Source organism: Myxocyprinus asiaticus, chromosome 5 (assembly GCF_019703515.2).
Source record: "Myxocyprinus asiaticus isolate MX2 ecotype Aquarium Trade chromosome 5, UBuf_Myxa_2, whole genome shotgun sequence".
Classification (NCBI taxonomy): Eukaryota; Metazoa; Chordata; class Actinopteri; order Cypriniformes; family Catostomidae; genus Myxocyprinus; species Myxocyprinus asiaticus.
This window is the reverse complement of record NC_059348.1, coordinates 55,476,990-55,490,534: the sequence shown is the minus strand read 5'-3', so window position 1 is coordinate 55,490,534 and position 13,545 is coordinate 55,476,990. Positions and strand designations below refer to the sequence as shown.

Below are 13,545 nucleotides of genomic sequence, written 5' to 3'. Positions count from 1 at the left end.
TATATAATGAACATCTTATAAACAGAGCAAATATCAGCTTCACTAAAACATAACGAAAAGAAAGCAGGCAAAAAGAGAAAAATAAATAAATGAAAAGAGTCAGGGTATTAAAACATATTCAAAAATAAATCAATCATCAAAGGAAAAAGGATCAAAGGTTTTGAACTTTTGAATAGATTCCGCGCGTTGATGTCGCTTCTTGAATGACGTAATACAGAAACTGCGTCATCACACCAGCATCCGCGCGCGGAGCCAATGAGTGCGCGAGCTTCATGAATAATAGAGCAGGAAACGCGTATCATCATTACGTCATTCTCACGTAAATACAGGCACTGAAAAGAATTTGGGACACAAAAGGCACGTAACAGAGCATTTACTGGAGAAGCAAATTGTGTGCGATTAAACATTTGTTTTATTTTCAACATTTCATCGAATATAGAATCTCGTCGCGATGCTTACTGAGTCCACTACAGGGTAAGTTCAGACATTTAAAGCGTATTTAAGTTGCTTTTGTATGTCGTGAAGTTATATTTCTATTGCGTTTTAATTTACATGATAAATGTAAAGATGCTGAGACAGCGTTAGTTTCCTATTTGAAACGGCACAAGTTCTTCAGCTCACCTCATAAAATAATATGCATATGCAGACTTACGATTTAATTTAATCTCATCACACATCCTAAAGTCATATCATCTATTTGGCACAGTTTTTTTTATGTGAGTTTAACAAGGAAGAAAAAAAAACGAAACCTGTCGAGCTGGTTTGACACGCACACTTCATAAATGACATTCAGTACAACAACTGCATACAAGAGAGAGAATAACATACATGATTAAAATTCTTGAATAAAAAAATGAATGAAATATGGTTAATTAATAGGCTAAAACTAAGTTAATAAGATGCATGTGCCGAGATGCACGTGGACGTGGGGAAACCCAGGTGTGTGACGTCATGTGGGGTCTGCGTGGATGTTATCACGCATCACGACACTTTATGACATGATGATGGAAGGATGGATGGATGATAGATAGATAGATAGATAGATAGATAGATAGATAGATAGATAGATTCTGTCACCATGACAAATTCCTTGTGTGTGTAAGCATACTTGGCAATAAAGCTCATTCTGATTCTGATTATTATATGGTATATAAGGGGCGGCTGTGGCTCAGGTGGTAGGTGGTATTAGTGGCGTGTTGGCCTCTAATCGCAGGGCTAGCAGTTCGATTCCTGGCCCACATGACTCCACATGCCGAAGTGTCCTTGGGCAAGACACTGAACCCCAAGTTGCTCCCAATGGCAGGCTATTGCCTTGCATGGCAGCTCCGCCTTCATTGTGTGTGTGTGTGTGTGGGTATGGGAATGGGTGAATGTGCCGCAGTGTAAAGCACTTTGGAACCACTAAGGTTAAAAGAGCACTGAACAAGACCATTTACCATATTATTAAAAAACATTCACAGGAACAGCATAGACAGGCACTCCTACACAGGGCTGGATTGAGTGATATTGGGCCCACTTCAGTTACCTTGATTTTCCCTGAGCATCCTTTCTTTGTTGTGATGCTGCGATTCAACACGTTACATGAAAAACACAATTTGGCTACAATAAACTGTGCATACCAATACACTTCCTCGTTCTTTAATGCATTTTCCTCCATCAACTTGAACTTCAAAAAACTATTTACAAGGTATCTAAACAGACTAAAACTCTGCCCTGGCTTCAGGCCCACCCAATTACAAGCCTGACAACCAATCACAAAAATCAGGTCCACCCATAATTGGGTGCGCCTGGCCCAAATGACAACCAATCACAGAAATTCTGTGATGTTTAACCTAAATTAGTTTCTGATGTGTTTTTTTAAGAATTGGCCTTTTTTTATGGTGGGCCTAGGGGGGCCTGGCCCACCCAATTATGAGCCGGACCCACACCAAATGACAACCAATCACAAAAATCCTGCAATGTTTAACCTAAATTAGTTCCTGATGTGTTTTTTTAAGAATTGGCCTTTTTTATGGTGGGCCTAGGGGGGCCTGGCCCACCCAATTATGAGCCGGACCCACACCAAATGACAACCAATCACAAAAATCCTGTGATGTTTAACCTAAATTAGTTCCTGATGTGTTTTTTTAAGAGTTGGCCTTTTTTTATGGTGGGCCTAGGGGGGCCTGGCCCACCCAATTATGAGCCGGACCCACACCAAATGACAACCAATCACAAAAATCCTGTGATGTTTAACCTAAATTAGCTTCTGATGTGTTTTTTTAAGAATTGGCCTTTTTTATGGTGGGCCTAGGGGGGCCTGGCCCACCCAATTATGAGCCGGACCCACACCAAATGACAACCAATCACAAAAATCCTGTGATGTTTAACCTAAATTAGTTCCTGATGTGTTTTTTTAAGAGTTGGCCTTTTTTTATGGTGGGCCTAGGGGGGCCTGGCCCACCCAATTATGAGCCGGACCCACACCAAATGACAACCAATCACAAAAATCCTGTGATGTTTAACCTAAATTAGCTTCTGATGTGTTTTTTTAAGAATTGGCCTTTTTTATGGTGGGCCTAGGGGGGCCTGGCCCACCCAATTATGAGCCGGACCCACACCAAATGACAACCAATCACAAAAATCCTGTGATGTTTAACCTAAATTAGCTTCTGATGTGTTTTTTTAAGAGTTGGCCTTTTTTTATGGTGGGCCTAGGGGGGCCTGGCCCACCCAATTATGAGCCAGACCCACACCAAATGACAACTAATCACAAAAATCCTGTGATGTTTAACCTAAATTAGTTTCTGATGTGTTTTTTAAGAATTGGCCTTTTTTATGGTGGGCCTAGGGGGGCCTGGCCCACCCAATTATGAGCCAGACCCACACCAAATGACAACTAATCACAAAAATCCTGTGATGTTTAACCTAAATTAGTTTCTGATGTGTTTTTTAAGAATTGGCCTTTTTTATGGTGGGCCTAGGGGGGCCTGGCCCACCCAATTATGAGCCGAGCCCACACCAAATGACAACCGATCACAAAAATCCTGTGATGTTTAACCTAAATTAGTTCCTGATGTGTTTTTTTAAGAGTTGGCCTTTTTTTATGGTGGGCCTAGGGGGGCCTGGCCCACCCAATTATGAGCCGGACCCACACCAAATAACAACCAATCACAAAAATCCTGCGATGTTTAACCTAAATTAGTTTCTGATGTGTTTTTTTAAGAATTGGCCTTTTTATGGTGGGCCTAGGGGGGCCTGGCCCACCCAGTTATGAGCCGAGCCCACACCAAATGACAACCAATCACAAAAATCCTGTGCTGTTTAACCTAAATTAGTTCCTGATGTGTTTTTTTAAGAGTTGGCCTTTTTTTATGGTGGGCCTAGGGGGGCCTGGCCACCCAATTATGAGCCGAGCCCACACCAAATGACAACCAATCACAAAAATCCTGTGATGTTTAACCTAAATTAGCTTCTGATGTGTTTTTTTTTAAGAGTTGGCCTTTTTTTATGGTGGGCCTAGGGGGCCCTGGCCCACCCAATTATGAGCCAGACCCACACCAAATGACAACTAATCACAAAAATCCTGTGATGTTTAACCTAAATTAGTTCCTGGTGTGTTTTTTTTAAGAGTAGGCTTTTTTCATGGTGGGCCAAGGGGGGCTGGGGGGTGGGCGCTGGTCCACACAATTATGAGCAGGGCCCATCCAATCACAAACTGGAGCCGGGCCTTGTAGAAAGGTTGGGTTAGGGTTGGGGTTAATATAATCCAATGTTATATTTCGAGACACGTTTCCTTTCCATAGTACACGATAGACATACTTTTATGTTTAACACTGTCAAAAATTGCTGTTCTTCCCACGCCAACAACACCTCAATTCCTCGTCCCCTGTGCTCATCTAAATAGCGTCTGCAATGCCCTCAAATGCCACCCAGCATGCAATAATGAAATTACGAGAGAAAAAAAAGAAAAAAGTGCAAATGCATTCAAATAACTAAATGGCTCCTACATTGAATCCCCTAATTGTGAATGGCAGGTAGACATTACAGTTAACTTAAATAATTACAAAGGAGCAATAAAGTCAATCCTCTTCTATTAATTAATCCTCTTATGCCTCCTACACACTTTCAAAGACGTTGGATTGTGGTACCGTTCATATTACACAATTGTCTGTCTTGTCATGGAAGTCGTAGGGTTTTCAAATTACATGAGGAATCGGCGACAGGGGTGAACACATTATAGAACATTTCACTATTGACGAATCCCCGACGACTCTGCCTGGACTCCAAATTACGTTTCACAACAGAGTACACGCGAGAAATGATACGAGATACGAAAACAAATACATGATCATATGTTATGCATTTCAGAATATGATGTGTATGTTTTTAATCGCCTAAAGGCATCATATATTTTATTGGTTACAATATGAAAAAGTACCTCCTACTGAAAAATCTACCTATTTGCTTACCTGACTGTCCAAGAGAATTGGCAATTTCTCTTCAACTCTTCTCTTTCTCCACCTGGTTGTGGTACATTTCAGAGGAAACATCAAATAGGCACTGGTGCTCCTGCCAATGTTCCACTAATTTTTCCTCCATTTCTTCGGTCCAATGAGACTTTCTTGATACCGCAGCCATGCTAGTTGATGTTCTGTGGCAGGTACTTCAGGACTACTCCCACTGAAACTTCCCGTGCCCCGTTTCTTGCTCTCTCATTGGCTGTAGGTCAATGCTACAGTAGTATTCAGTCAAAACACATTTCACATTGCGTGATTTGGAATCGCAGACAGGTCCAGATATTTAACATGCTAGATATCTCGCTGACATCGGGGATGCATTGGCGATTCTCTCAGGTCGCATTTTTGATAATTCATACATTGCGTTCGTCGCTAACGGGAGCGAGCTCTGATTTGCCTATGATTTCGGGCTTTTGTCGGCGATCTCCACAAAACTGTCGGCGAGTGAAAATCGGGCCTAAAATCGTGTAGTGTAAACTCGGCATTAGGGTCACTGGTTAATAGCGCATGACCACTGTTGAGAAATGGTCTTTACCACCAGACCTTTTATTATTCCATGTTTTCCTGTTGAAGGCAAAGCTTTTTCACAGGTATCTCAAGTATGCTCATTATAGTTTGAACCCACACAGAACGAACAAGTCCATCCTTGTCAGAAAAAGTTTCCAGAACTCGTCCACGCAACCAGGAACCAAGTGGGGCTGTAGAATCCACAATGGTGACAATATCATCAGGAATGAAGCTTCCTCTTTCTTTAGTTATTTCTGTCACTCCTGTAGCAAAGGTAAGTACTCACGTACCCATCTTTTCCAGAACAAGATGGATAAATACTGGACTTGTTCCCATCTTCTTTTACTGTACAGATCAGTTGTGTCAAATAATGCAGGTGGTAGAATTGGTTTACCTTTCATTTGGAGAAGGTGATTTGGAGTGAGTGTTTCTAGATCATTGGGATCTTCAGACAGTTTGGTTAATGGACTATCAGTTAAGATGGCCTCAACTTCACACAACACTGTATGAAGTCCTTCATCATCCAAAGTTTGTTGATGTAAACCTGAACTCAGAATTCTCTTTACAATCTTGATGATGCATTAACACACTCCACCAAAATTTGAGCCTGCAGGGGGATTGAAGCTCCATTTAACTCCTTCCTGAAGCAAGGCACTTTGTATCTTATTCTGATTCATTGCAGTGAGTGCTTCTCTGAGCTCCCTCTCTGCTCTGACAAAGTTGGTATCATTGTCTGATCTTCTATGAGCAACTTGTACAAAGATGTAAACAAAGTTACTGTTAACGCACGGCCAAATGCTGTTCAGGGTCGATGGTTTTGCGATAGTTCATTCAAGAATGGATCAACAAGGGTGCCACCCAGCTGAAGCAAAGTCATTCTGAAGTATTGATGAAAACAATCATGATACAGTCTGTGGAATTCCCCGTGTTCCTCTCTTTTCTCGAGAATGGGGTGGACCCAGTATCGACACCTTTTTCTTCTCCAAAATAACGATAAACTCATCATCTTGAAAGGAAATCCATCATCTTTTTTTCAGCTCACAAGAGAACTCGCTTGCTTGCTAGACTCTTGTAAAATTGCGTGTCGATTAGTGCCACCTATTCCAAAGGCATGAATGTGTTAACGGTGAATGTTCACATGACCTTCTATGTGAAGGGCCATTCACTGTACTTCTTTTTTCAAAACAGTAATGCATGGATGGAATAGCCTTCATCTCTCTAAAACAATACACTTTTGGAGAAACTAGAATTTCAGAAGAAATGTGTTTCTTTTTGCCTCTTTTTAAAACCAAAATTCGACTGGCAAGTGTAAAGCAACTTGCAAGAATTCAATACCTCAGCAAATGGGGAAAAAAAAAACACTGTATTGTGATTTCCGCATGGTAGTGCAACCATTTTCAATCGTTCTATGTAATGTGGTTCAAGGATGGGAAAAGAGGAGGCGGGAACCGGCTGAGCAGTCAATGTAAACTTTTAATGACACAAAGGAACTTAAACATAACGTAAAACAGACAGCACGGTCGTGTGCGTCTGGCATCCCCGGCTCCTCTTTATCCCTCTCCAGGCTGATTGGGCTGATTTAGTGCTGGCCGTCCATCGTTACAGCCCGGCCATGCCCTCCTCCTCGTCACATACCCCCAATGCCCAATTCAGGTCGGGGAAACCTCCGGCATGACTTACTCCTCCACTCCCTTCCTGGAGGGGAGGTGTTGCCCTTTCAGCCGTCCTTCCGCCGGCCGGTCTTCCCCGCCTCCTGGGAATCTGAGTAGGATGAGAGGAGGGAAAGAGCGAGCTGGAGAGACAAAGGGAGAGAGGAGAAAGAGAGAGAAAACAAACTGGCTCTCCGGTCCCTGAACATGCTGTCGACTGGTCCTCAGGCAGCTTCCGGCTGATTGGGCTGATTCAGCGCCGGGCGTCCATCATTACGGCCCGGCCACGCCCTCCTCCTTGTCACATTCTAATAATAATAACATTTTCTTGAGTACCAAATTAGTACTTTAGAATGCTTTTGCAAGGAATATGTGATATTTAGAGTAATTTTTAGTGATAAGAGTATATTTTTGCCATCACGCGTAAAGACAAATGAAATAAAAATTCCATTGAAAAAGTTTCAAACCATAATAATAATTTCCAATTAAAGATTTTGCTAGTATTTTTGATCAATTTAATGCATCCTTGGCGAAAGGGAGCATCAATTTCTTTCAAAAACAAAAATGTCTTTGTGTTATAAAAATGGAAACGTATATACTAACGTAATTACTTGAAGTAGTTTTTCTTTACTCTTACTTGAGTCATACTATTTCTCAGTACTTCTACTTGTACTCAAGTGAATTAAGACACGATGGAATATGTACGTCTCTAAACAAATGTTTGGAGCGCGAGTAGCAGATCTCCTGCCAACAAATGCGCTCTCTCCGGTCCGGTTATTGAGTTTGGTCCATTTTGACGAGTAATTTCGACATTCTCATTTCTGTTCTACGAGTGCTGTTGAACTTGCTGTCACGTCCGTGTGGGATTTTGAACTCTCCGCTGCAATGTGAGTTCATGCATGAGGCAGTGTGTGGTGATTGGACGGTAGTGTTCCTTCTCACGAATAAAGTGGAGAAACTCTCAGAATCTACAGAGTTAGATGCGTACTCAAACCAATCACATCTCAGACTTTACACATAAACCTCACATTTTGTGACGTTGCTTCAAATTTTGTTTTTAAAACCCGTAGAACTAGGTAGGCTCAAAAAAACGAATGACATGAAAAATGAACCACTTTCCACCTAGTATTAAACATAATGAATGCTATAATTGTTTTTTAGTGATGTGCAATCACTCAAAAAAAGTATTTTGGGGTTTCATTGCCCAAAACAAACATTAATAGATGGATCAATGCTAGAAAGTTTAATACTCAGGCTGCACCTGTAACTTGTGTTTTGCGAGTTGGAGCCACTGTGATTGTGTGTGTATAATAACATGAGGGTGAAGATAAGAATGTTGTGGCTTCTTGAAATTACACGGGAAGGTTATGAGCATAAAAGCCACTGTTTTTGTTTGGTTGAACTCTAGAGATGGCCCTTGAGGAAAAAAAAGTATGAATGCTGCACTATGGTACTGACTGATTACCATATTCACATACCATGATATTTACATATTACTCCAAGGTACTTCAAAGCATACTAGGTTCCTACTATGGTAAATGTCCAAAAAGACATGGTAATACGATGGTACCTACTTTTTGTTAGTGTGTAATGGCAAACCATATCACCAAAACATAACTGTAATTTCAACATTCACCATTTGTTCCCCACTTCTTCTATCAAATATGTAAAGTCTATTTTCCATGTATTTCACTACACACATCTCTGTCTCTCTCAGGTGCAGTTATGAGGAGTGCAGGGCCACAGCTGATTGGCTGTTAGCTCGGGTTCCAGTGCGCCCTCTGGTGGGTATCGTGTGTGGTTCAGGTCTCGGTGGACTGGCGGATATGCTGAAAGATCAGCTGGTTATCAACTACGAAGATATACCCAACTTCCCTCAAAGCACTGGTGAGTTCAGACAATAGCTCACTTATATTGGTGCATACAGAATTTATTGTTATATTCAGACGACTGTTGAACTAGCTGACCTGCTTCACTCTGATTGGTCGGCCCATGCAAATAAAGTCATAACTAGTGCTTAAACAATGTGCGGATTTCAATGACAGTCATCAAATTACATGTATAATTAAGGTTAGAAAATAAGCATCAAAACATTAAATGAACACTTCTACACAATATTTACTAAATTCCTATTATAATGATCAATTTTCATTATCCATTAAAAATGATTCAGTTATCCATCTATCACTATATATGTCTTCAAGAATCATTTCTGTGTTTCTGTGATGTCTTGCTTTGTGTTTCTGTGTCAATGTACTGTATATGTTCTAACACTTGTGTGTTCTGCAGTGCACGGTCATGCTGGAAAGTTGGTGTTTGGCACTCTTAAAGGGAAAGCATGTGTTTGCATGAAGGGACGGTTTCACCTCTATGAAGGGTACCCCGTTCAAAAGGTTATTTTAACACACTTAAGAGTAACATTGCTAACACTTCAGGTGAACTTTAACTTTTAATTTTTGCATTATATAAAAAGAAAAAACCTCAAAGGAGTACTACGACAAATGCTACAGTACGGTATGGCATTCGGTGGACTATTTAAAGTGTCTTCTTTCAGCTTCAGAGCTGCAGATAAACATGACCAATGTGTTTAAACACGCTTCAAAAATGCGTTCTTGACCGATCATCTTCCGATTTATGAATCATGTCAGTGAACATTCAGCTGTGCTTTTTTTATTACCTCCAGCAATAACACTTAAGAGTATTAACACACTTTACTCTGTGTCTCCTACTGTATGTGCAATTGTCCACTTCAAGATAACAACAGTCTGGTTCCAGAAGTAAAAACCCCATTTTTTTTCTCCACAGGCTGATTGATTTTTAAGGATAACTTATAAACGATTAAAAAATGCATTTTGTAGCATTAAAATTTCTTAGGACCATGCAGAAAACAAAATGCAAAGAAAGATCAACCCTATAAGGTGTTATTCATCTCCTGGCCCTCGATGAACTGTCTGTGAAATTTTGCCTCTGCTCATTTCCACCTGTCCCTTGATTCATTGGTTGTTTTTCCAAGGGCGTATGTTTGGTTTGAAAGTTGATAGGGAAATATAGCAAGGATAATGTTCAAAATGTTGGTATTATGAAAATGCAAGAAAGTCAGTCTGGTGATATACAGTGCATCCGGAAAGTATTCACAGCGCTTCACATTTTCCACATTTTGTTATGTTACAGCCTTATTCCAAAATGGATTAAATTCATTATTTTCCTCAAAATTCTACAAACAATACCCCATAATGACAACATGAAAGAAGTTTGTTTGAAATCTTTGCAAATTTATTAAAAATAAAAAATGAAAAAAATCACATGTACGTAAGTATTCACAGCCTTTGCCATGACACTCAAAATTGAGCTCAGGTGCATCCTGTTTCCACTGATCATCCTTGAGATGTTTCTACAACTTGATTGGAGTCCACCTGTGGTAAATTCAGTTGATTGGACATGATTTGGAAAGGCACACACCTGTCTATATAAGGTCCCACAGTTAACAGTGCATGTCAGAGCAGAAACCAAGCCATGAAGTCCAAGGAATTGTCTGTAGACCTCTGAGACAGGATTGTATCGAGGCACAGATCTATGGAAGGGTACAGAAAAATTTCTGCTGCATTGAAGGTCCCAATGAGCACAGTGGCCTCCATCATCCGTAAATGGAAGAAGTTTGGAACCACCAGGACTCTTCCTAGAGCTGGCCGCCTGGCCAAACTTGGGGGGGGGGGGGATAAGGGGCAGTGGTGGCTCAGTGGTTAAGGCTCTGGGTTACTGATCAGAAGGTTGGGGGTTCAAGCCCCAGCACTGCCAAGATGTCACTGTTGGGCCCTTAAGCAAGACCCTTGACCCTATCTGCTCCAGGGGTGCCGTAACATGGCTGACCCTGCACTCTGACATGTGCATATGTGGGGGAAAAAAAAGAATTTCACTGTGTATGTGCAAATGTATAATGTGTGATAAATAAAAATTATTATAATAAAGGTTTCTCTGTGGAGAGAGGAGAACCTTCCAGAAGAACAACCATCTCTGCAGCACTCCACCAATCAGGCCTGTATGGTAGAGTGGCCAGACAGAAGCCACTCCTCAGTAAAAGGCACATGACAGCCTGCCTGGAGTTTGCCAAAAGGCACCTGAAGGCATGAGCATGAGAAACAAAGATTGAACTCTTTGGCCTGAATGGCAAGCGTCATGTCTGGAGGAAACCAGGCACCGCTCATCACCTGGCCAATACCATCCCTACAGTGAAGCATGGTGGTGGCAGCATCATGCTGTGGGGATGTTTTTCAGCAGCAGGAACTGGGAGACTAGTCAGGATTGAGGGAAAGATGAATGCAGCAATGTACAGAGACATCCTTGATGAAAACCTGCTCCAGAGCGCTCTGGACCTCAGACTGGGGTGACAGTTCATCTTCCAACAGGGCAACGACCCTAAGCACACCGCCAACAAAGGAGTGGCTCCGAGACAACTCCGTGAATGTCCTTGAGTGGCCCAGCCAGAGCCCAGACTTGAACCCGATTGAACATCTCTGGAGAGATCTGAAAATGGCTGTGCACCGACGCTTCCCATCCAACCTGATGGAGCTTGAGAGGTCCTGCAAAGAAGAATGGGAGAAACTGCCCAAAAATAGGTGTGCCAAGCTTGTAGCATCATACTCAAAAAGACTTGAGGCTGTAATTGGTGCCAAAGGTGCTTCAACAAAGTATTGAGCAAAGGCTGTGAATACTTGAGATTTTTTTTCATTTTTTATTTTTAATAAATTTGCTAAGATTTCAAACAAACTTCTTTCACGTTGTCATTATGGGGTATTGTTTGTAGAATTTTGAGGAAAATAATGAATTTAATCCATTTTGGAATAAGGCTGTAACATAACAAAATGTGGAAAAAGTGAAGCGCTGTGAATACTTTCCGGATGCACTGTAGGCAAAATAATATTATTATCTCATACTGTATAACAAGTCTCATTTCTTATTTCTCTAACCCCACCATATTAATTATTAGCCTTTTTTTATTATTTCTAAAGAATAAACTAATTAAGAACTGACCAAAGTGATATGCCATTAACTTATATGCAGCAATGTGTGATTTGTTTTTTTTTGTATGTATAGACCACCTTGCCCATCAGAGTGTTTAAACTATTGGGTGTGGAGACCTTGATCCTGACGAATGCTGCGGGCGGACTGAACCAGGACTATAAAGTGGGTGACATCATGGTTATAAAGGATCATATCAACATTCCAGGTTTTGCTGGGAACAACCCATTAGTGGGGCCAAATGACGACAGGTGAGAGTGTGTGGGTGCTAATGCGCTTACTACTGATCAATATTAATTGATTATTAACTACTGATAAATTCTAACTCAAAATCTTGTACAAAAAAACACTTTTAGAACAGATGGTAATTCCATGTTCATTTACTATTCTCACCCTGTCTTGAGCACAGATTTGGCGTGCGGTTCCCATGTATGTCGGACGCGTATGACCGTGGACTGCAGCAGCTCGCGCATGAGGTCGCAGAAGAACTGGGTTACTCTGTGTACATGCATGAGGGTGTGTACATTGTGATTGGGGGGCCGTCCTTCGAAACCATCGCTGAGTGCAAGATGCTCCGCTTCCTCGGGGCTGACGCCGTGGGTGAGTCATAAGAAAAGAATGATTGACTTCACGAGTCCAACAGTGGATACTCAAGAATTATGATGTTGTGTTTCGTCAGGTATGAGCACCGCTCATGAGGTGATTGTGGCCCGTCATTGTGGAATGAAGGTCCTCGCTCTGTCTCTGATCACCAATCAGGCGGTGATGGATTATGACAGCGAGAAGAAAGCCAATCATGAGGAGGTTCTGCAGACAGGTGAACTGAGAGCCAAACAGCTGGAGAAACTGGTGTCCGAAATGGTCCATCGCATTGACCACCAGAATGATGGCAAAGCCTGTTAGTGAACGCACCCCGTCAACAACCTCAAACATCACCAACACACATGCCAGTTAGAGGCCTTTAGTGTCATGAATGTTAATCCTCGACTCTTTACTGTGCAGCCTTTTGCTTTTTAATGTTTACATTTCAGAGAGAAAGTGTTTTATGGTCTTACACAACACTGAGGTAAATGGAGAAGTGCTACTTTTTTCATTGATATGGAAATGAAGGTAATATCGTAATTTTTAGTATGTATTTATTTTCCAAATGTGTATTTAAAAAAATAAGTTAAAGATGTGGCATATATTATACTGTATAAATCAGAAGTAATAAATGGAATTGGGAGGTTGTTGTTTTTCCCCCCTCAAGAAGTAAATAAATAGTTTGCTTAATATTTTTTTAACAATAAGACAAAATTCACGACTGTACTTAAGAAAATATTAACAACTATTAAGAACACTATTTATATAACCAAATACAATATTTAAACTGCAGAACTGTGTTACTGAATTTATGTTGTACTATTTAACAATTCTGGGCTTAAACAATAATATATTTATGTTGCCTATGTATGTAAAACAGTTTAAAACGTACGTTTTTTTAAAATAGTGGTGGTGTGTTTGTTTTATTAGTTGTTTGGAGAGGGACATCTGAATTACTGTTTTACTTTCACTTTTACTGACTGTGTTGCATTAGACTAAAGCACTTCTAATACAACGCTTTCCTCTGAAAAATGCATTTTATTTTGTAATTGCACTTTAAGCTCTGTGGTACATAGTTGTTTTCATGACATTCTGCTTAAATGCCATAATAAATTTAAAAAAAGTTACTCCAACAGTTATTCTGGTTTGACAGTCTCTTTCATTATTCAATATTTTATAGGCATTTTTGTGTTTTTAATGATTTGTTGTCCACTTGATGGCATAAGTAATTTAATTTAATTTAATTTAATTTTCTTTATTTATCACACATTATACATTTGCACATATACAGT

The 13,545-nt window shown here is 40.6% G+C and overlaps 1 protein-coding gene across 1 annotated transcript; it reads left to right on the top strand.

Moving 5' to 3' along the window:
- Positions 1 to 324: 324 nt before the first annotated feature.
- On the top strand, positions 325 to 13,392 carry LOC127441355 (purine nucleoside phosphorylase-like). Its single transcript, XM_051698680.1, has 6 exons — positions 325 to 474; positions 8,373 to 8,542; positions 8,945 to 9,048; positions 11,747 to 11,922; positions 12,081 to 12,271; positions 12,351 to 13,392. The coding sequence occupies exons 1-6, from the start codon at positions 452 to 454 to the stop codon at positions 12,572 to 12,574; spliced, it is 888 nt and encodes a 295-aa protein (XP_051554640.1). The 5' UTR covers positions 325 to 451; the 3' UTR covers positions 12,575 to 13,392.
- The last annotated feature ends 153 nt before the right edge of the window (positions 13,393 to 13,545 follow it).

What these genes read in the sequence shown, in the direction of transcription:
- LOC127441355 (XM_051698680.1), top strand. Translation starts at nt 452, where the DNA reads ATGCTTACTGAGTCCACTACAGG. An exon ending in AAGGGTACCCCGTTCAAAAG is followed by an intron (nt 9,049 to 11,746) that starts GTTATTTTAACA and finishes TTGTATGTATAG; the next exon opens with ACCACCTTGCCCATCAGAGT. An exon ending in GTGGGGCCAAATGACGACAG is followed by an intron (nt 11,923 to 12,080) that starts GTGAGAGTGTGT and finishes TCTTGAGCACAG; the next exon opens with ATTTGGCGTGCGGTTCCCAT.